The sequence below is a fragment of the Mytilus californianus genome, unplaced genomic scaffold, assembly GCF_021869535.1.
Source record: "Mytilus californianus isolate M0D057914Y unplaced genomic scaffold, xbMytCali1.0.p SCAF_13, whole genome shotgun sequence".
Lineage (NCBI taxonomy): Eukaryota > Metazoa > Mollusca > Bivalvia > Mytilida > Mytilidae > Mytilus > Mytilus californianus.
In genome coordinates this window covers 2,638,085-2,661,801 of record NW_026262615.1, presented here as the reverse complement: position 1 = coordinate 2,661,801, position 23,717 = coordinate 2,638,085, and the positions used below count along the sequence as shown (strand labels likewise).

The following is a 23,717-nucleotide window of genomic DNA, read 5'->3' as shown; positions in this document are numbered from 1 at the left end:
AGACCGAAAAGGTTTAGCAATCGTGTGGGATCTGTTTAAAATAGAGGTTAAGGAGACGACTATTGAACATTGTAAAATCAAAGCTAAAAATAAAAGAGATGAAATTAAAGAATTAGAACAAGAACTTAAACTTTTGAATGAAATTCAGGATAATGTCCTTGATGAAAAGAAAAATAATAACATAATAGATTCAATAAAGAAAACAGAAGAAATGTTACAAACTCTATATTCTGATAAAATAAAAGGGGCACAAATAAGATCAAGAGTTAAATGGGTAGAAGAAGGCGAAAAAAATACAAAATATTTTTTGGGATTAGAGAAATCGAGACAGACAAGAAAAAATATTACTGCGATTAGGAACAGTGAAGGGGAAATAACTGAGGATCAAGGTAAAATATTAGAAACGGGGAGGAATTATTATGTAAATTTATATACGTCAACTAAGCCAGATTTGGAAGACATTGAGAATTATATTGAAAATACAAATATAAACAGCAAACTAACTACACACGAAAGTAATGAAATTGAAGGAAAGCTGACAATAAAGGAATGTACAAATTCTGTTTTTAAAATGAAACTTAACAAAACACCGGGTATTGATGGTCTTCCAGTTGAATTTTATAGATCTTTCTGGTCCAACTTACAATATTTTGCTGTAGATGTCTTTAACCATTGTTATGAGAAAAAAGAATTAACAAATTCACAGAAACTAGGATTAATTACCCTTATTTACAAGAAAAATGACCCGTTAAATTTAGACAATTATAGACCAATTACTTTATTAAATGTAGATACCAAAATTATAGCATATTCTCTTGCACAAAGACTTAAACCAGTATTGCATAAAATCATTCACAGTGATCAAAACGGGTATGTAAAAAACAGATATATTGGGTTTAATATTAGACAAATCCAAGATATTATAGACTATTCAGAAAAATTCAACGTAGACGGGGCTATTCTTTTTTTAGATTTTTCAAAGGCATTTGACTCGTTAGAATGGGAATTTATGTATTGTTCATTAAAGAAATTTGGCTTTCAGAAATCTTTATTGAAGTGGATAAATACTTTATATACAGATATAAAGGGTTGTATATTAAATAATGGGTGGATTTCAAGACCCTTCAGCATTGAGCGCGGGATCCGTCAAGGGTGTCCCGCGAGTTCTATAATCTTCGTTATTGCTGTTGAAATTTTAGCCTGTAGATTAAGACAAGATAAAAAATTTAAAGGTTTTCAAATCAAACTAGATAATAAAACCCATACTCTAAAGTTAAGCCAGCTTGCAGATGACACCACTTTATTTTTAAATTCAAAACAAGAAATTTCATTAACTTTGAATATTATCGAAATTTTCGGATCACTTTCAGGCCTAAAGCTTAATCGAAATAAAACAGAGGGGATATGGCTCGGAAATTTAAAATCTTGTAAAGATAAAGTTGAAAACATTAAGTGGACACAAGGACCGATAAAAGTATTAGGAATATATTTTGGACTTAATAAAAATGAGTGTAAAAAATTAAACTTGCAAAGACAATACGAAAAATCGGAAAAAATAATTAAAGATTGGAATAAAAGAAAATTAACTATGTTAGGTAAAATAACTCTTGTTAAATCACTAATCCTACCAAATATAACCTATGTTGCATCAGTAACAGATATTGATAAAGAATATCTCGCAAAATTTAAAAAAATAATATATAGTTTTATATGGAATAATAAACCAGAAAAAAATTAAAAGAGCTATAATAAGTAAAAATTATCTTGCCGGCGGACTTAAAATGATAGACATAGATAAAAATATAGAATCCATAAATATTAATTGGGTAAAAAGACTCATTGATAATGAAGACTCATCACCCAATTGGAAAGTCTTACCAAAATTTTACTTAGACAAGTTTGGACAAGAATTCCTTATATTTAAAATGGACTTTAACAATATTAATCTAATCAATAAACTAAAAGAAATTGTTCCAGAATTTTACTTAAAAATAATTATATCATGGATAAACTCAAAATCTGAAAAAGAATCAAATCGACTAACATATAAGCATATCAGACAGCAACTAATATGGGGCAATAAGCATATCAAATTAAATGGTAAATGTCTTATTTTCAAAAATTGGATAAACAGCAAAATTTTATTTGTAAATGACATAATTGATGATAAAGGAAAAATTAATCAAAATAAGATTTTGGATAAACTATCTTGCCATGCTAATTGGTTTTCGGAATATTCTAAATTGATGAAAGCAATACCAAAACAGTGGTTACAAGAGCTCATAAAAGAAGAGTCAATCAAAACAAAAGTTGCTACCGACTCCTAATTTAAATTCAAAGATGGAGAAGGAAAAATGGTACCAATAAAAATATTTTCCTCGAAAGATATCTACATCTCGCTTTTAAATAGATATTATGAGAAAGCAATAGGATTTCAAAAATGGAACAGAATTCTAAATTTAGATAACAATACAAGGAAAAGAGAACAAATGTTGTACTTCATCTTTAACTATATCCAAGATAATAAATTGAGAATGTTAAGATGGAAATTTCTACATTACATTTTACCAACCAAACAATTACTTTTCTCTTGGAAAATAACTAAAACTCCTCTATGTAATATATGTAATGTCATTGAAGATTATGATCATTACTTTCTGACATGCAAATATCTAAAATCATTTTGGGATCAAATAAAACTAATACTAGACAAACTTAAAATAGGACATCATATAATATCACTGGCATCACTTTTGTATGGATATAAGATAAACGATACAAATTATTACAATATCAACGATTTTCTAACAATCGTACTTTTTACTATATATAAAGTGTATTACATATCCGAGCAGAAAACAAAACAAATTAATGTGTTTGAAATTTTTAAAGGTGAACTTTTCCAACATTACGAAATATTGACAAATAAACAAGGCAAATATAAAAACTTCTACAATTTGGTTGCAGAAAAAATTAATTTATCTTCTTAACTAAGATTTATAATATATCATAGTAATTTCTTTTTATCCTGTTATACATTATTTATTAGCAAAATTGTATGTTGTGTACTAACAAGTACTAACCTTATGAAATGCTATATACTAACGTCAACGAGACCGGGATAAGGTACCGGTACTTTATGTATCTCTAACAAATGTACATTTCAAATAAAATTATATAGAATTAAAAAAAAAAAAAAAAAAAAAAAAAAAAAAAAAAAAAAAAAAAAAAAAAAAAAAAAAAAAAAAAAAAAAAAAGAATTTGCTACTATATGATTTTAAAAATACTTTCTATGTATTTATTTTTATATTTATGACAGACAAGGTGGAACAGAGCTGTACAGTTTGGCTGGAGACAATCTTCCAGATGATGTTTGGTCAATAGACAGTACTTTCTTCATCACTTTCACGACTGATCATTCAATTACTCGGACTGGTTTCTCAATTGATGTATATAAAACCACATAATCAACGATTATCACCGTCTAATGACTATATGTTGAAATAACACTGTTCAAACCTTCCCTGTTATGTAGTTTTAGTGGGTTGTGTTATTGTAAATTTAGTTTTAAATGGTAATTTTATTGGACTGCTTTGGGGTTGTTTTTTTTTTTTTGGGGGGGGGGGGGGGGTTTAATTATCTTTTCGATTATATTGTTTTAACTGAAATATGATTGATGATGTATTTTAGATTTTAGGTCTGTTTAATATTCGTTACGATCAGATTGTTTAACCGTAATTCAAAATGTTGCCAGATCTATGTTTATTTAGTCGCCGCGATGAAGACTGTTTTCGCTGATGCGGCGTACATTGATCAAATATTCATAATGTTTAGTATAATTTCTTTACAAAAATGAATTCCATTAAAAATAACTTTCTGTTCCAGGGATTTCATTTCAACTACCAATGACAAATAATACTAGCCCGTGATAATTCTGGTGAATAAGAATCGTGTTTCTGTATTTATCTTCACAAGAAACACTCGAAACCAAAATACATGAAAGCCATGGAAGTGCAAATGTATACATATCTATTTACGGTAGGATGTATTTATTTCAAATAGGCCTAGAAAAAATAGAATAAGCAATTAAAAGTCAACTTCCCCTTAAGGAATTACAACCATAGTTGTGTTTAATTCATGAACATCGAACAAAGAAATCGTAGCTTAAAAAATCAGTGCATAGAAATAAGGAGATGTCGTATGAGTGCAAACAAACGAGAAACTTGTGTGAACCACATCACTTCACGACTAGCACTGATCAACAGATACAGCGGGTATAAACGTTTTAACAGGCACCCACCTTCACCCTAAGTCGATACATTAGTGCAACATTACAACATAGAAAGATATCAATGAGTTTACTCGATCAAAAGGACATACAATGTAATGACAAAAGCAAGTAAACATACGACGAACGAATAAATTTGATCTATGACACAATAAACTGTCGTGTTTCTCATGTTAGTACAAACACGGTAAAAAGTCTGAGGTAGCAATAAACAGTTGGGAAAAAATATTAAAATTTACCCTCATATATTTTACTATCCCCTTTTCATTGCATTCTTGCAATCTAAGCTTACTGTTTGTGTCATATATGTGCATATGTATGTAATCTTCCTCAAAATTTTGCCAGAAGCAGAATTTGAATCGCTTGAAGTAATACCTTTTCTGAAACTGTTTACATATATCTACCAAGAAATCCAATAAAAAGCATATGACTTTCGTCTCATTTGTTGTTAAATTGCGTCAAAAACTCCATGTAGTAAAAAGTGTCTGTAAACATTGCATAAATAATTGGACCATTGACCGGTCAAGCTATGAAAATACAGAGAATTAAACAGAAAATAGCCCATAAAACATAAAAAAAAACATCTTTGAAGGCTAAATTAGTACGAAGCTTCCTTAACATGATTTTTATAGCACATTAACTTTAACATCACATTTGAAAAATCAGGGGTCTAAATGCGAAACCAAACTCCTAACTGTGTATAGCTACCTAATTCGGTAGGTCACATTCGGAAAAAGGGGTCTGGATTGAATTTACGACATTAGAAACATTTCCGTAAGAGTAGCTATATCTATAACTCCTTGAAATGCCATTTTTAGATATAAATTGTTTTCTTGACTTAGCTGGACATTATTGCTGTTAAAAAAAGGGCCGTTAAAAGTAAAATTGAAAGAATTCAGGAAAAAGATCCGTTTACAGTACGTTTTTGTTATCCTTTTACAATAACGTTTAGAATTGGATTCTACTTTCAATTGTTCACAGTTCTTTATACAAATATATTTGTTTTAAAAAAAAAGGTTAAAATCCAACGTCATGTAAGTTAGAAAATAATGTAAATCAAAATATTTACGTATGTGTTTCTTGATTTTCTAACTTTTCTTAGTTGCATTAATAAGGGTTTTTTTCAAAAAAAAACTTAAGATGTTTCTTCATTTGTAAACAACAGTTATTAGAATGAACTAAATATTAAGAGACGCATGTAACATATTAAACTCTTGTTTCATTTTACTGATTTATAAAATATACACTTAATATGATGAATCCAGAGAAAATATTAGTTTTAATGTTTGCTACTCTGTCCTCTTTGACCATTGATCATGGGGTTTTTTAGCGATGATTTTACTCCTCTTCGTGTATTTTCTGCTCCCTTTTAAAAGACAAAGAGGGAAGCTTTGTTTGCAAAACTTACTATATGATATAAGTTTTGCTTTAAGACAATAGCTGTTTACTAAATACTAGTAATCAAAAATGGACAATGAATCTAAAATAGGTGGTTAGTGTTTTTGAAAACTAGGATAGACCTTAAACTTCCAATATCGATTGTTTCTCCAACCGCATTAGTTCTACAAAAAACATAAGTCAAAGTCTGCAAAACTTGCGGAAATATATATTTCAGAGGCGCTTCCTCTTAAATGTGTTGTGTAGTTTTTCTTAAAACTGTATACGACGTAGACCCTGGCCTGCAAATAATGTTAAACAGAGTTTAGTGGAGAGTTTTCTTATCGGCACTCATACACGTCTTCTAATTTATATCATTTATGTTTTAACTGTAGATATGTCAAACATTTTAGTAAACCCTTCAGTTCTAATTACAGCAACAGTTGTAATGTTTGTTGATATATCAAGGATAATTTGAAAAACAGATTTACTTTTCTACATTGGCTAGAGGTATAGGGGGAGGGTTGAGATCTCATAAACATGTTTAACCCCGCCGCATTTTAGCGCCTGTCCCAAGTCAGGAGCCTCTAGCCTTTGTCAGTCTTGTATTATTTTTAATTTAAGTTTCTTGTGTACAATTTGGAGTTTAGTATGGCGTTCATTATAACTGAACTAGTATATATATTTGTTTAGGGGCCAGCTGAAGGACGCCTCCGGGTGTTGGAATTGCTCGCTGCATTGAAGACCCATTGGTGGCCTTCTGCTGTTGTCTGTTCTATGGTCGGGTTGTTGTCTCTTTGACACATTCCCCATTTCCATTCTCAATTTTTTTAGTATGGAACGTGAAAGGATAGTTCGGTAATACTTACCCAGTAGTATCAGATGAGAAAATTTATAAAAAGATTTACAATAAACAACTGATGGTGATAATTTGTCTACATTTATAAAATTGAGAATGGAAATGAGGAATGTGTCAAAGAGACAACAACCCGACCATAGAACAGACAACAGCAGAAGGTCACCAACAGGTCTTCAATGCAGCGAGAAATTCCCGCACCCGGAGGCGTCATTCAGCTGGCCCCTAAACAAATATATATACTAGTTCAGTGATAATGAACGCCATACTAAACTCCAAATTGTACACAAGAAACTAAAATTAAAAATAATACAAGACTAACAAAGGCTAGAGGCTCCTGAAGCATGATTGTAGCAATTTTCGCGTACCGATAATCTCTGTATGGTATCAGACATTTAGTTCGGAAATGATTGAAACGTTGTATATGAAAGTATTGTGTGACCTTAAAGTAAATGAGCTCTATTGTAATAGTTTTATTATATTCTATGATGTATTCATGTTCAGGTCAATAATATCAATTTATATATATACCCGTTAAACGGTTATTGTCTCACAGTAAACAAAATGTTAATCTCAAAACCTGTCGAGACGTCTCTTAAAAAATCGTTTACATTCCATGACGACTATATAAACAATACAGCTACCAACAACGGCTACAAACACTATCATAAATATATAAAATCCAACGATTCCAAGAGTCTGGTCTTTGTCTTTTCCCTGGAGTCCTAAATATAAAGCTGGTTCATTAGAGTATAGTACAATGTACATGTATTAGTGATATTTATCATACAATCTTCTTAACATTCAGATTATGAGTTCATGTTTGACTAACAGTGATATGACAGCACTATGTTCTGGTAATTGTTACATCAGCCAGTGAAACGTCAACCTATATAGAGTGTTTATAATTATGATAAAACCAGATATTTTTAAAAAGAACGTAGAACGGGGTGTTGTCAGATCACTGAAAGCCACGCGTGAAAATATGATTTAAAATTCAATCATACTGAGCAATAAACAGCTGGATACGTTTCGATACATTAATTGCCAACGCAATATTTTCACATGAACATATATTACCTGTGCAACACTTTCGTTGCGAATAACGAGGACTAAATATGGAGGGCGCATATATATTACTAAAAATGATATAAAAATAAAAGTATGCCTGCATTAAAGGTTGTTCAACAAAGAAATAAACTGAAAAAATAACAATTAATTAAATTTGTCAATTTCTTCTCTCTTTTTTTTGGCGTCGTATGCTAGACCATGAACAAAATGTAACTTTCAATTGTTATACTTCACTCTAAGTTTAAGAACAGTGTAACTGTCTGAAATTTGACTAACATAACAGTAGTTTTGACTGCAAAAATGATTGAAAATAAAGAAAATGGAAACTTGAAAGGTAAACTCCTAATTGTTTTTGTTTATTATTTTTTTTTGGGGAGGGATTTTTTTCCCGTCATAGTTATGTTGCTTAACTTTTTTTAGTAGTATACTTTAAATATCAAAGATACATTCATGTTATGTTGTTCATGTTTTTTTAAGAAAAAAATGTATTTTACCATTTTGTCAATTTCAAAAGAGAAAAAATTTACATTAGCCTGAAAATGTAACAAATTAATTCCTGAATCTCTGAACATGAAAAATAAACGCACGTCTGAAACGCTTTCCTAGATATTATTTCAGCAGGAACACTCAAATTATACGTAAGCCAGAAATGTATCAACACTTACCGAGCTATAGAACCAAACGGTACATATAGAGAGTTTGACTTATCCTGCGGTGGTTGGAATCTTAGACGGTATGTTTGAATGGATGATAAAAAATCAATATTGTCTTTTGCTTGTTTAAGGTTTTTTTTATCTAGTCAATCATTTCTACACTTCTTGTATAAGACTAGCTTGCACTTAGTTCTGAGCGTTGTTATTGTAAGGCGTTGTTCGAAATGTCAAGGAAGATAGCAATGCTTATTTTAGGTATGTTTAAAAAAAAAAGCAAGATATTGTATATTTCCTACTTAATGACTGGGTATGAGTGGTACGTTTATTGTCCCGATGTGCAACCAATGAAATTAGGCGTAGCCGAGGGCAATAGTTGTATTGTTGTATGCAAGGAAACAATAAACATACTATTCCAAAAATCTCCAGTCAGTAAACGTTATATTATAGCGAAAAAGACAACAGGCAATAAATGGCAGGGATAAATCAACTGTCGTGATATAAATGGCAGAAACCCAACATACTGTATAACGTTTACTTCATAAATATTCTGAAATGCTAAGGCTACGGCCTGCATTGACGTCAATCGTAGATACAATAGATAAATCGTGACGACGTAACTCCCGCAGTATTTTAAAAATCCTCCGATCCCGTAGCTGCTTTTAAAAATTCCGCGAAATAGAATGACGCTTACGGTCAAATAGTTTCATCAAGGTCAAATAGTTGGAAACCATTGACCGGTCAAATAGTTCAACGCTTGCAATTTGAAAAATATTGTGTACTTGCTTTATATAGAAAATGATTACTGAGGTATAATAATGATCTTTATTGGAAAACCACTGAAAAAATGATTGTGAGTAACGTTTAGCGTACTATTGACTTGCCAATTTTCAACTTTTGTTTACAATTTCAATTGGCTTTATGTTTTTCATTATTTTCTTGTTGCATGTTTTTCGTTCATAACTTGTACATGGTTTACCTTGTGGGTTTTTTAATGTGGCATGCAGACAATCCGCATTATCTGGTTGCAAGGTGTTGACTAGTCTTCTTGTTCCAATTTCACATGTGATTATCAGTGTATTTGGACACTTTGATTTGATAGCTGTTACTGAAAGATATATTTTGTGAGCTTGACTTCGTGAATCGGGTGTAGATTTAAGTTGCTTCGAATAATCTGTTTGCTGAAATGTTTAGATGTTGTATAACATATATCAGTTGATAACAAATATATGTACGTATTTTTTAATGTCTCCTACGTATCTTGTTACTCTATTTTAAAAAAAAGGAATTGACTAAAATCTTTTACGTGAATTAAAAATATGATAGACAAATAAAAAAAACAGAAATAATATGGTTTTTTAATGAATTCCATGCATAGGTTCATAGATAAGTACGACAACAGAACTAAATATCAAAATGTATAATAGTGAAGTGAATGAACAGTAAAACATTCGTTTAGCCGTCTTCAGTGGTAGAATTGTGTGCTTTCTCATGAATATTATATGTGGGTGTTTTTTTTTTCATTTTTTCACTTTAATCATACCCGAATTTTTTCCCGTAAATTAATATAGTTTTATAGTTTGGGGGGGGGGGGGGGGCTATTAATTAACAACAGAACACAATTGGTATAGAATTTCAATTAATTTAGCAATTTTTATATGGAAAGTCATTTACTACTAACAATTTTGATTTATATGAACATATCTATGTTATTTTTTTTACTCATTACTCAGAGTTTTACGTAAATGGAATATATATTTACTTAGATTATTTTTTTTATATTCAGATAAAATATGTTCTTTTCCACAACGTTTAGTTTTAAAATGGTAGTTGACCTATGATTATTTTTATATTAATGAAAATATCACAATATAATTTATTTTTCAAAGCATCAAAATTGTGTACAATTTCCATGTATACTCCAATGCCTCCTTAACGAAGTAATTCTAAAAAGATTCCATTATCAAAAAATCTATTTAAAGGCACTCCATTCTTTTTGTAGAAAATGTTTGTAAAATAAGACGAATAAAACAAAACATTAAATCGCTACCCCATAAGCCACTGAACACTGCGGAATCTGTGTATAATTTCTAAATGTAATCGAAAACAAATCTTCTTCAGTGTTGACTAACTGGTGAAAACTATTGACATTATCGGTATCTGGAAAAGACACAAACGTAAGTTTAACTATAAATGCTAAAAACACAATGAAAACTGTATTAATTTACTAGATTGTATGTTGTTGTTTCAGTCATTTTCTTTTATTTTGCTTTGTTCTCTTAAATGGAATACAGCATGCTTGATATAAATAATGAATCGAACTGACCTCTTTAAAAAGAATGAGATCTTATAAATTTTGTCATAGAATGAAGCTTCAAAAAAATAAAACGGATAGTTTTATAAATGTGCTGTTTGGCAATTTCGTATTGTTTAGACATTTAAAGTAACAGTACTGGAATCTAAAGCTTCAACACAATGAGAAATTGTTATGTCTTAACACTATGTATGTGTTCTGAATTTTGTTAACTTACACTCATATGATTCAATTGTCACATTCAGTACATGCGCATATCTTGTGTTACCATGGCCACACTCGTACTGAACATTGACTCCATCGTTATCGTAAACAGAAGTGGTTAATGTATACATTCGCTGAAATGTATGCCGCTTTCCTAATTGGTTTATATCGTTTACAGGTTCACCCCCTAAAACATTAATGTTAATGCTACCATCTCTTTTTGATTGTATGTTATCCTTCCTATTCGTGACAGACAGTGAACAAGTCAAATCAAAATTTTTACCGAAAGGTTTTGGATTCGATGAGAAACTCCATGATGGAAAACCTGAAAGAATACAAAACTCTTTAAAATATTGAAAATATCAAATATTCATTTTGATAATACTAGTAACTTAGTAATGACCTATAGATTAACGAACATTTATTCGTCGATATTTTGCGAAAATAGATCATTGTCATAAAAAGTGCGATATCTTTCAAGACAATGCAATTGAATCAATCGGCAAACCTCGACATATTCCGGTATTCTACATCAAAATTAGATTATATAATATATCGAAGTGTACCGAATGAAAACGAAAATACAAGTTGCAAAGAACAACACATACAACATATTAACTACACTATAATGGCAGTTTAGTTCTTTCATATTAAGTATACATGTGCATTTTGTGTTGTTAATCATTTCAGTGGATATAAACTAGATTTGTTTCCGCGATGGTATTGGTTTTACTCTATTTGATTCAGCATATTGTCTACACTATATTAGTAGTAACTCTTTCAATATTAGGATACATTTGCATTTAATGTCGGTTACTGTTTCAGTGTACACAAACTATGTTTTTTTCCGCGATAATATTGGATTTACCTAACTATTTTTCTGCCCTAACATAGACCATAAAAATAAAAAAAATGTAGTATGCAAGTACACCCCAAAGTTGATTGCATTTTTAATTAGTAATGTGTGTATGCATGATATATGTTCAAAACATATTAAGAGTGTACATGGTGAAGCACTCAAATGTTACAAAAAATGGGAGATCCCCTACCACCATCACAATCTGGAAATCCAGGTTCCATCATTTGTGATCCTGGTATTTGTCTTCCGTTTGAATCAACACACCAACATGTTTTAGTCCCAACTCTTCCTTCACACTGTCGTTTTTTATATTCACCAGTTGTGGTACATTCGGGAACATGAGAAGAGAACTCTATCGATGACAATCGTAACTGTTGACATGCTGTCTTATTCTTTGCTGTTGATTCTATTGTTGTGTTAGGATCGACTACAAAAGATATAATTTTGTTTAATTTACCAAACATAGTCATTTAAATTTATCCTTTTTGTACTAGTATTAAATTCAAAATCAAAACTTAACAAAGCAATGCCTCATCAAAATATATACTTACTATCTACCTTTTGATTTGAATAAAAAAGATGGCGTAGGTAGGTAAAATTAGTGTGTTCGAATATTTCGCATTGAATAAATAACAAAATTGTGCCAAGATTTAACAGCAGGTAATCCACAATTTCCATTCATTGACTGTGTTAAAATAGGAATGAGAATTTATGATATGTGGGAAGGCAGAAACATAATTGTATTCTGGAAACCTAATCTATTAACACTTTTTTTTACTTTCAAATACATTTTTTTAAATGGAATATTGTCTAAGTATAAAAGAAAGCAATTTTTTGTCAAAATATTTTTCCCTCGAATGGAAATAACTTTTTTATGTACATTAGAAAGACAAATAAATAATTGAACTAAGAAATGAATAAATCAAATAAGTCACTGATAAAGGTCTTACAATCACACATTTTATAACATCTTATGACTACCTATCATTATTGAAAAGGATTATCACCCAGTTATTGGTCGAATAAAAACAAATCATTAAACAATATTTAATGAGCTTAATCATCAAGTTCAGGTTTGACAAGATCCTATATTGTCAACAGTTGAATCTTAATAAATCATCGTTTACACATGATCTCATTTACTACTCCGTTGATAATAAATGAGTAGATTAATTTAAGCTATGCCACAATTGTAAAATTCAGGTATAAATTGTATGAAAAATGTTGGCACAGGTTGAATAAAATATTACAGATCAAGTTTTATAAAATCATAAAGTAAACAGAGACTAATCAATGTATAACCAGTTAAAACTTAGTGTTTAAGTGTTTTCAAATAAATTCGTGATACATGTTATAACGGGGATTATTCTATGTACTCCTGATATATTTTGTATTAACATAATATTACAATGAACATTAAATATTGTTGTTATACTATCAAATAAATAATTATCCATTTATGAAAATAAATATATCAGTACTATTTTGTCCAATTATCATGAATAAAATAAAATATACTTTTAGGTACAATTACATCAAGTACATAAAAACATTGAAAATAATACTATTTAAAATATGATTCACATTGAAAATTGTATATTTCAGTCATCTGTCAGTATTTCTGAAATATGTGTTTTGTGTCAATAACTTGTTAATAAAAGAAACGTGTAAAACTCAATATTTCCATGAATTTTGAATATACTAAAACACATATTCAATAAAAAAAATGAGTTCAACACAGTTTTACAAGTTCAATATTATATTCTTCTGTAGAAAAAGTGGGTCATTTTCGGAAAAAAAATAATGCACTTTATATATTACTTAAAATTACTGTAAAATATATATACAGCTTAAATATACTGATACATGGATATAGTATCTGTTTGGAATATGACATAGCCTGGGAAATACATATCGGATAATTCCATATATGAAAATTATAGGCAGGATTACTATACGGTATGAAAGTTTCCTCGTTATTAAAGGGCGTACGATGTCATATATGGTATTATCTACGTCATTGTGTGCATAGTTGTCTAATTGAAAATATTTTTAACGAAACTAATCCTGCTCTTACTTTCACTTTTCAGTGATGACATGCGGCTACATGCCGGAGAACAGAGAACTAGATGCTAAAATTATTATACCGTTTATACTAAAAACCTATTTGAAAGGCGAAACTAAATGGTTTGTTTTGGTTCAAATAATATTTTATTTCGGCGCCTATGAAATATGGTTTGTGGCGCAAATAAAAAAAAATCCAATCGCCACAAATGCATAGCATCGGTACATATATGTTATATCCATTAGTATAATCAAACAGATATTCGTACATTCTTAGCAATATTGTTATTCTCTGTTTATTCAGTTCAATTTCTGAACCACTTCTTTGATAAAAGAAAAAGCTGGAATAATCAGCAACATGTCATAAGTAAACAATTATTGTATACAGAGAAATTCACAAATAAAAATAGCTTTTTTTTAACTTCAAGTTTGTTTGATTGTTTTATTTCAATTGCATACTGAAAATATAATTTTGCAAGCATTAAGTGTTTTGTTGTATTATTTTCGAAATTTTATATTTTCAGCTGCATACTTTTGCAACTACTTCTATTTTATGGATATTTCTGATTCTAAAGAAGTAATTTTTAAAGCTTAAAATTACTTACCGTATTTCAACTGTAATAAATATTATAATAACACCTTTTGTAGTTTTTGTTTTAATTTAGATAGGATATATTTGTTTTAGATAATGGCATTGTTTGAAGAACTAAATGTGTATTAACCGCACTTTAAACGTGATAAACGGGTTAGGGCTAATCATAATTGGGCGTGGATATTAAGTTTGACGGGTTTAAATCATCTCTAAAATTACTTTGAATGAACGCAAATGAATATATTTGAAAGAGAATAATTTTGTTGAAAAGATATCAAATCAAATTTAAATAATAAGCTTTTTTGTCAAGTTTTTTCAATTTCTTTTAAAATACTTGAAATAGGGTTTCATACCACATCTTCTTTTTTATATTTATAACGTTTTGGTCATTCATTCTTATTTCTGGTTTCAAGTAGTTACACATAATATTCCTGGATATTAAATAGAATTTTCCTTTTTTGATATAAAAAAGAATATGTGGTATGATAGCAAATGAGACAACTCTCCACAAGAGACCAAATGACACAGAAATAAACAACTATAGGTCACCGTACGGCCTCAACAATGAGCAAAGTCGATACCGCATAGTTAGCTATAAAAGGCCCCGAAATGACAATGTAAATAAAATCAAACGAGTGTATATTTACAGGCGAAAACATCCTCTTCCTGTAGATATTTTCTTTCACCTATAATTGATTCATACACACAGGAATACCAAACATTAAGATCATTTGTAGTCAGATTCTGAATAACTAAGGTAAATCCATCCTTCAACACCTTTCCATCATACTTGTTGTAAAGAAAGCCTGATTTGATATTAATCAGCAGTTTGTCATGTTTCGATGTCCACCTATACCAACCAGAATTTTTGGGATAGCAATTTGGAACATTGCAAAATAATGTCACATTTTGTCCATAATCTGTTACCTTTCCAACAATTCTCCAATCCCGAACACCTAAAACATTGTAATTTGATTTCCTCTTTGAATTAAAGGTTCAAATTTAGATCGCGTTCTAATGTAACAAACTATAAACAACTGTTATAATTTTAGGAACTATAAACAACTGTCATACAAGTGGGAGGTTAAGATAGCTTTAAAACCAGATTTAACAAACCAATTTTCAAAAAGTAACTGTTCCAAGTCAGGAATATGATACTAGTAGTTGTTTTCCACTTGTTCCGTTGGTTGGTAATGTTTAATTTTGTTAGTGTTTATGGACTATTTCTTTTTTAATTTCATGAAGTTCATTATTTTTGTTAAAAGATTTTATTGATACAAACAATAACTATCCTCGAACTAATAATATGAGAATACAATCTCTTTCAACTGTCAAACATATATAATACAGTACAGTTTTCCCCTATTAATTGCAAATGATAATCAGAGTTTAATAGGTTATCCGACATAAATAACAGAAATACAATTTATTCAAAAGACATATCTTAAATTCAAAAGTAGCCATCATTTCATACATCAAGTTTAGTTGATATATTGCTACTAGTATCTTAGGAATAGGCCTGATCACACAAAAACTTAATGTTCATCAATGAACCATTAAATTGAGTTTAATAAAGTTGACCTATTGCTGATTATATCTTCGAAACAGACCAAATCATAAATATTCCTGATCACGAATCTTAACGTTGAAAAGTTATCCATGAAATGGGATCAATAAGGTGAATCCTGCATAAAGGTAATGTACATCTCACTATCATTCCATACACCAAATACAATTGCTTATAATATCTGAGAAATGGATTTTATCACGGAAAACTAATGTTGATCAATGACCCATTGAATAAAGTCGAGGTCAAGTGAACTTTGTCTGAATCACATGCATGCATTGCAATAATTATGTTGGTCATACTACTCGTAATGCCAGAGACAATCACAGGATACAAAACCATATACATTTTATATAAAAGCTGAAAAATGAAACTGAAGTGAAGGGTAATGTAAATATGTCTATATGGAAACTGTAGAACCTATACATTGTACTTTGACCTATAGTGGTTTTTCTTTTACACATTGTGACTTGGATGGAGATCTAGAGTTGTCACAATTGCACTAATACCATATCTTCTTATATCTATTGTGCAACAAGATAAGAAGTATTCATATCGTTCATCTTTAAATCTTTTACCTTTAACCTCAAACATAAATACAGGTCAATGAAGCCACAGTAGATTGAGTAAACAATTTGACTAAGTGATATATCTTCGTTGTTTTGACAACATACTGATATGCAACATTGACCAGAATATCAACTCTAACATCAGACCATGCACACCAATATGTCACAGTTTTGATATGTCTTTGGTTAGCAACTGACCAACGGGAAACACAATATCAGATGCAGGAGGACTGGTATACGCACTGCTTATACCAACAATAACTTTTTTGAACATCAAAACACACTGTCAGATAGATTGACATACATACCATAGAGAGGAAGCCAATACCCCTTGAGACAAAACACAGAAAAATTAGATTATTTTTTTTCCCTATTAGTTAATTTGTTCTACAACTTGTTTTCAAACTTTGTTAACCTTTTTTCATAATATACAGTTATAATTTAATTACCTTGTATTATAAGACAGTTGAATAGAACCAGTATTGGTATCAAATACTGCATATCTAGCATATAACTGAAAAATGAATAATAGACTATCAATAGAGAAAAAGGAATAAGATATATATTAAACTATATTAAAACATGGGAAATTGAAATAATCAATATGAATTTTTCACCTCAAATTTTTATGGATATCTGTATAAGTTCACTTGAGTGTCAACCGCTATTAGAGTAAATATTTCACAGTTAATACACTATGCAACAGCTTGTTTTTCCATAATTCCAAATACACTCATTACATCTTAGACAAACCAAAGCTATGGTATGATTCAGGTTGATTAATATTCTTTATATGTAGTAATGGGTTTTTGTTATTCATTTTGTCTTTGACTGTTGATATTGATTTAATTTTCTCTAACCTTTTTTGTTAATACAAATTTGTTATCTTTGATCTCATTACGTATGAGAACCTATATGTGAGTAATGGAAACAGTGGTCAAGGTTTTTTGCACACTGGATTCCTATGACGTGAACTGATTGATGATCTTGAAAACATGGTTTATGTTTTAAGTTTTCTTAGATCGGTATTTTGAGTTGACCTTTTGTTTGTGGTATTTTTGGCTTTGATAATTTCTTTTTCAAATGTTGTTTTTTTAAATTTGATAGAACATAGTACTTTGTGCCTTTATACCATTGTCCTATTTAAGGTAGAGAATGATGGAGCGCACAATAACAGATTGAAGCACACCACATTAGGTATGTGCATATCAAAAGACTCTGTAATGAAGTGTTTTTTTCGCTGTTCGCTATTTCTATTTTGCATGCATTGTTTTTTTTTTTTTTTTTTTTTTCCTTTACAAAGCTCCAATTGTTTGTTTTCTTGCCTAATTTAAATGATTTACGTGTTATCATGTTAGGAAAGTCTAAGGCTTCTAAAAGGTTTTGGAATTGTCCATTGTTGGAGGCTCTATAGCGACCAAAAATTGCATAGATCTGCTTCTTTTTGTATATCATGGAAAGTTATCTCATAGCAATTATACCACATCTTCTTATATTTTGATAATCATTATAAATATGAAATGACAAACTTATCTCAAACAAACAGCATTGAATTGAAACAATGTGCTTTTCAATAAAAGTATAAACATTGAAAACACTTGCTAGATATCAGACATTTGAGATGTTAGCATTTATTGAGTTCTTTGCAATTCTGTTCTAGTTTTCATTCCAAATAGATTTATTCTGATGATCGAATAGTTAGATAAGCGACAACATGGACAACCTTCATTTTTTTAGAAAAGCTAAAATGTCTTAATTTCTTACTTATGATACTTTTAATATACAGCTTCAGTTTTGCATAGACCCGTTTCGTCTGATATCATACTCATCAACTAAAAAACTGTTGACACGAAAATATGACCAATCTATATTCCATTTCAAACTATAATGCAAATCTTGAAATGTAAATGACAATCAACTAATATACATAATCTAATCGAAAGTTGTTACAAATTCACAACTGAGAGTTGAGGCCAAATAATCGCCATGGATATGAGATATGACAATGTTAAAGTATTCGTATACATAATATTACGAACCTTCCATTCGTGATCCCCTCCCCCTTAACTACCCTAATCATAGATTTTAATATGAAAACTATATAAAAGTTACACAATTAAGGACAATAATTTAGAGGGTTGGCCAAATGATCTTAACGAAAATAAGATATTCAGATGCTTATATAACTGAATACTAAATACCATTGAACAAATATCAATGAATTTCTCAAAGAGTCGATCTTATCACAATCATTTATAAAATGTTGATGCCGCAATCTCTGAAAACAATAGTTCCTAAGTCTTCATCATGTTCCTATCACTACTTCACTTACGCAAACACTTTTATAAGTACCAGAAATATCAAATTATGAATGTTAGTTATATATCTGTTTTGCAATGTTCCTTACTTAAAATGGTACTGTAAAGTCTCTTAAATTTCTCTAATATAAGTTTTATGAAAATATCATTATCTAGATTTGGTATTATGTATACAAAAGGGTATATATGAATTAGTATAAAAAGGCTATTTTACTAAAACAAAAGTTGAAATTCCCTATAAAATCACTGACCTAACACGGGTGAGATAGATCCAGTCTGTTTTATTTTTTCTACGCGGATCAAGTCTATTTAATGTATTTGACTTAACGTGATTATAGTCTGAATCATACACATGCCATGTATACTGAAATTGCTATCAAATATTTCATCATGTTGTGTCTATTATAAATTGTCAAACTATGCACCAAAACAATTCGATCCATTTAAAAATTATACTCAAATCTAACTGATGACCTTTAATGATAAAAGATTTGGCAAACAAGCAAAGTTAAATCGCAATTTTAATAATACCTTTGAATTCAGATTCATTATTTAACTATATTTATATATATGCTTAAGAGTGAGATAATATAAAAACAATAAACGGCTAAAAATTAATAGAAATCAGTATTTCATAAATATCTATTTGTGTACATCTTATTTTGTTTTGTTGGAAACAGCCGTTCACTAGTACATTGTATATACAATGTAAATTAGATGCTACAGTCGGTTACCATCACTGTGGGAAAAAGTTAAAGAGTGTTTAAGTGATAACAAAAACATTTAATTTACTTTCAATTGCTTTTTTCAGATGTATATTTGTCTGTATTTTAAAATATCTGATTTATTATAGTTAAATATAGTTAAATATGACATTCGAGTCTTATTGAATATGAAAGATAGTTAACTTGTACTCATATTTGTGAGGGTTAATACATATAGCTTTGTGCGAATGAGAAGAATATTAAACAGCTTTTGTATAAAAGGCAGGCGATCATTAATATAAACGTCACGGAGAGTGGTGATATTAAATGACGTTGACCATGACTGCGTCTTACTCGTCGAGTAGAGTTTAAAATATTCAACACATCGGCTTCAACTCTCTCAGGCAAAGTTGACTTTAGGTTGATTTGGGTATTTTCTAAGGTTATTTTTTGGTTATATAGCACTTCAACAGTTTTGGTTCTCATACAACCTTTGCTTTTAAATATTTGGCTTTTAATGTTCCTTCTGAAGATAAATCAAGAATGTGTTGTTTTCATAACATTTTTACCAAGCTACTGGAAGGATTAGATAGAAAATATATACCACCAATTTTGACATTGCAATCGTATGATTTCGCAGTTTTTAATTATAATTCCATTTGTGTTCCTTTTGTCTATCTAGAGGCGTTGCAAGGTAAGGATTGTAAGTTTTATGTAGATTTAGTAGATGCTACGAACTCGCATAGGAATGATTAAAAGATCATATTGATTAAAATGCTGCTAAATAATGACATTTGCATCGTTGTTTATGTCTGATCTATGGCCGCACAAACGTTTTTTTAAGATTTCCTTGCGTGTGCATAGACTTACAAATAAAGGCCACAGAAGCATACAGCTGTTCAATAGTTCAACTTTGTACTTGTTTCTCTTTATAACATTTCTGATCTTAGCGTCATTGATGAGTCTTATGTAGACGAAACGAGCATCTGGCGTATTAAATTATGTTGACTTGGATAACTATTTATGGCTAGCCAAACCTCCCGTTAATATGGCAATGCTAAAACATTTCGCAAAAAATTAATCAATACGTGATACAAATACGGCACAAACAAACGCACATATAAACAACACAATAGTCGCCTCAATATGTAAACCGCAGAATGACAACAAACATCGTCAAATAACGACAGCACAGAACATCACAAACAATGACGTATTCTTGTAACGAATATATAATCTTGAAACTCATACAATTGTTTTCACAATACTAGTCCAACAATTATCATTATGACGGTATTGCAAACTAGGGCTAATCAATTCAAATGTCGGATGACGGAACGCTGATCATTGTAAATGGTTGTCATCGTGCTCAAATTTGTTTCGATATCTGGAATTCCAAAAAAGCGGCATTATACATTTTGTTATGTTTTGTCAAAAGAACGTTTGCATACCTACGAAAACACGATAACCCCCACCCCTACCCCCTGCATGGTTCCGCCTGTTCTTAGTCAGAAGCCTTTGGCCTTTGTTAGTCTTGTAAATTTTTTTAATTGTTATTCATTTATATATTTCGGAGTTTTGTGTGACGTAAACAAGTACACATTTTTAACTGTTAAGAGGCAAGCTGAAGCCCGCTTCTTGGTGTGGAATCTTCTCGCTGTATTGAAGAAAAATAGGGGGCCATGGGCTTTTTCTTTTTTTATTTGCTCGTTGGTAGGGTTGTTTTTTTCTTTGACACGTTCCCCATTACAATTCTCAATTTTACTGTATAATGAGACCAGAAATTGAAATAGTTTGGTGATTGTCTGTTTTTACGCAGGCTTCTGGTAATTCCTTTGCTTTGCGATATGGACGCTCTACAATTATGCTTGAGGGTTTTATGATATATACACTTATCGGATGTCTTGCTAACTTCCTTATTTACACACAATTGAGTAGAAAACTCCCGACTAGAAATCATGTCTCTGTTCGCGAAGAAAAAGATATAACTCCGCATTTACTGAAAGAGGGACGAAATATACCAGAGAGACAGTCAAACTCATAGATCAAAAACAAACTGACAACGCCATGGCCAAAAATAAATAGACAAACAGACAAATAATAGTACAGATGACACAACATAGAAAACTAAAGACTAAGCAACACGAACCCCACCAAAAACTGGGGGTGATCACAGGTGCTCCGGAAGGGTAAGCAGATCCTGCTCCACATGTGGCACCCGTCGTATTGCTTATGTTATTACAAATCCGGTAAGTAGTCTAATTCGGTAGGTCACATTCGTGAAAAGGGGAGGGTGTTGTAGTTACGACATAAGGAACATATCCGATATCATCTGTGAAACGGTTATTCCATAACGGTCAACCAACCCGTGATGGCGTCCGTAAAATTTACGAAGTGATGATTTCAACTTTACCTTTTGAAACTCTTGGTTTAAACGCTTCCTTGTGAGCAGCAATCCCCTATCAAGGAAATCATGATAGGAAGTACAAGCCCGGGAATATCGTATCAATTGGGAGATATAACCTCCGTATGCAGGCGCTGCTGGAATGTTGCTACATAGAAATGGAAAGTTCACAATTCGGAAGCTGAAATCATCTCTTTTGTCGTAAAGTTTTGTTTTCAACCGACCCTCATTATCAATTTTTAGATGTAAGTCAAGATATGAGGCAGACTTAATTGTATCTGTAGTTTCCTTTATCTCTAGTTCGATGGGATAGATTCGTTCAACATAGTCACCAAATTTTGTATTATTTAGTGAGAGAACATCATCTATATATCGGAACGTGAAGTTAAAGGATATTGCTAGCTTCTTATTTTCCTTCCTAAGAAGTTCCTGTATGAAGTCAGCCTCATAATAATAAAGAAACAAGTCGGCAAGAAGAGGAGCACAATTGGTTCCCATTGGAATTCCGACAGTCTGTTGAAAAACACACTTAAACACATTTTTGATCGATGGCTCACAAATTCCGATTGAGAATTTGAAATAATAAGACAAATCATACGAATATACACATTTCTAGTGAGTATTGATTTTTAAAAAAAATGAGCCATTTTACTCAGAAACTGACTAGATTAATGTCCGAAAAATATAACGTATGTATAAGAGAGGGACGAAAGATACCAGAGGGACAGTCAAACTCATAGATCGAAACCAAACTGACAACGCCATGGCCAAAAATAAATAGACAAACAGACAAATAATAGTACAGATGACACAACATAGAAAACTAAAGACTAAGCAACACGAACCCCACCAAAAACTAGGGGTGATCTCAGGTGCTCCGGAAGGGTAAGCAGATCCTGCTCCACATGTATTATGTGTGAGTCAGTGATATTTTTTTAAGAATTTACTGCATTTTGTTTACTTATGAAATAAATCTAAAAACTTTGGAATTTCTATATGAATTTACTGGGTAATCGAAACCCCTCCTTGACATCTGTTATGTTAGACTGATTTCAACACCTCGACGAAACCTTTCCACTAGGTGATATTGCAGCTGTCTATTTCATTTATAATAACGAACATATAATACAAATCGGTACAACGGACAAACGGGGCTTGTACCTTTTTATCTACATAATAGACCATCGTATAGTATAATATAGTAGTCGTGAGGTGAAGATTAAAGAGCTATAGAGTCAACTTGAAGTTAAAGACTTGTCGGTTTTGGTTAGAATCCTTGTTATCTCTCTTTGTTGTTCCTGTTTTTTTGTTTCGTTTTTTTTTATTTTATTTTTTTCTTGTTGTGTATATTTTTGTGGATTTTTTAATACTAAGAGCGGATTTAACCGTTTATTTTTAGATTACTAAATGCTATATGACGTATTTGAAAAGAAATGAATACATTTAATTTGTCCATTATTGTTTTATAAATACAGTATGATTCCATCTGTTTTACATGTACTACGTTTCTTTTCAAATGTTCATTTACAAATCCCTATGCGAGTAAGTTGTATTGTACCTAAACTTTATTTCTTGCTAGAAATTTTGTTAACATACTTATTAGATATTCTTAGAAATAATTTCAAAGATGTCTTATTTGTTAGGTTACAGAAGATATTCAGATGCATCACAATTTATAGACAGACGTGTTATGTTATATTTGTATTTCTCTAACCTATTGATTGTGAACTTTATGCATCGTTGACCATGATCACGTGAGAACCTCGATACATACTAAAAGGCTTTTTAAAAGACATCGACACAATATTTAGGTAAGAGCCACAATGAATAAGCGCTTATCCATTGTATCTATAATACTTGTTCTAGTTTTTTAAAACATG

The 23,717-nt window shown here is 30.7% G+C and overlaps 1 protein-coding gene across 1 annotated transcript in view; it reads right to left on the bottom strand.

Annotated features, from left to right (window-relative positions):
• Positions 1-6,979: 6,979 nt before the first annotated feature.
• Positions 6,980-23,717, bottom strand: part of LOC127723013 (uncharacterized) — a 29,210-nt gene continuing 12,472 nt past the window's right edge. The window contains exons 2-8 of the mRNA XM_052229416.1: positions 16,861-16,925; positions 14,923-15,231; positions 11,810-12,046; positions 10,774-11,085; positions 10,293-10,402; positions 9,222-9,423; positions 6,980-7,246 (exon numbers count right to left, since the gene is read on the bottom strand). Coding sequence (XP_052085376.1) covers positions 7,095-7,246; positions 9,222-9,423; positions 10,293-10,402; positions 10,774-11,085; positions 11,810-12,046; positions 14,923-15,231; positions 16,861-16,921 — 1,383 coding nt within the window. The 5' untranslated portion in view covers positions 16,922-16,925 and the 3' untranslated portion in view covers positions 6,980-7,094. The remainder of the gene's footprint in view (positions 7,247-9,221; positions 9,424-10,292; positions 10,403-10,773; positions 11,086-11,809; positions 12,047-14,922; positions 15,232-16,860; positions 16,926-23,717) is intronic.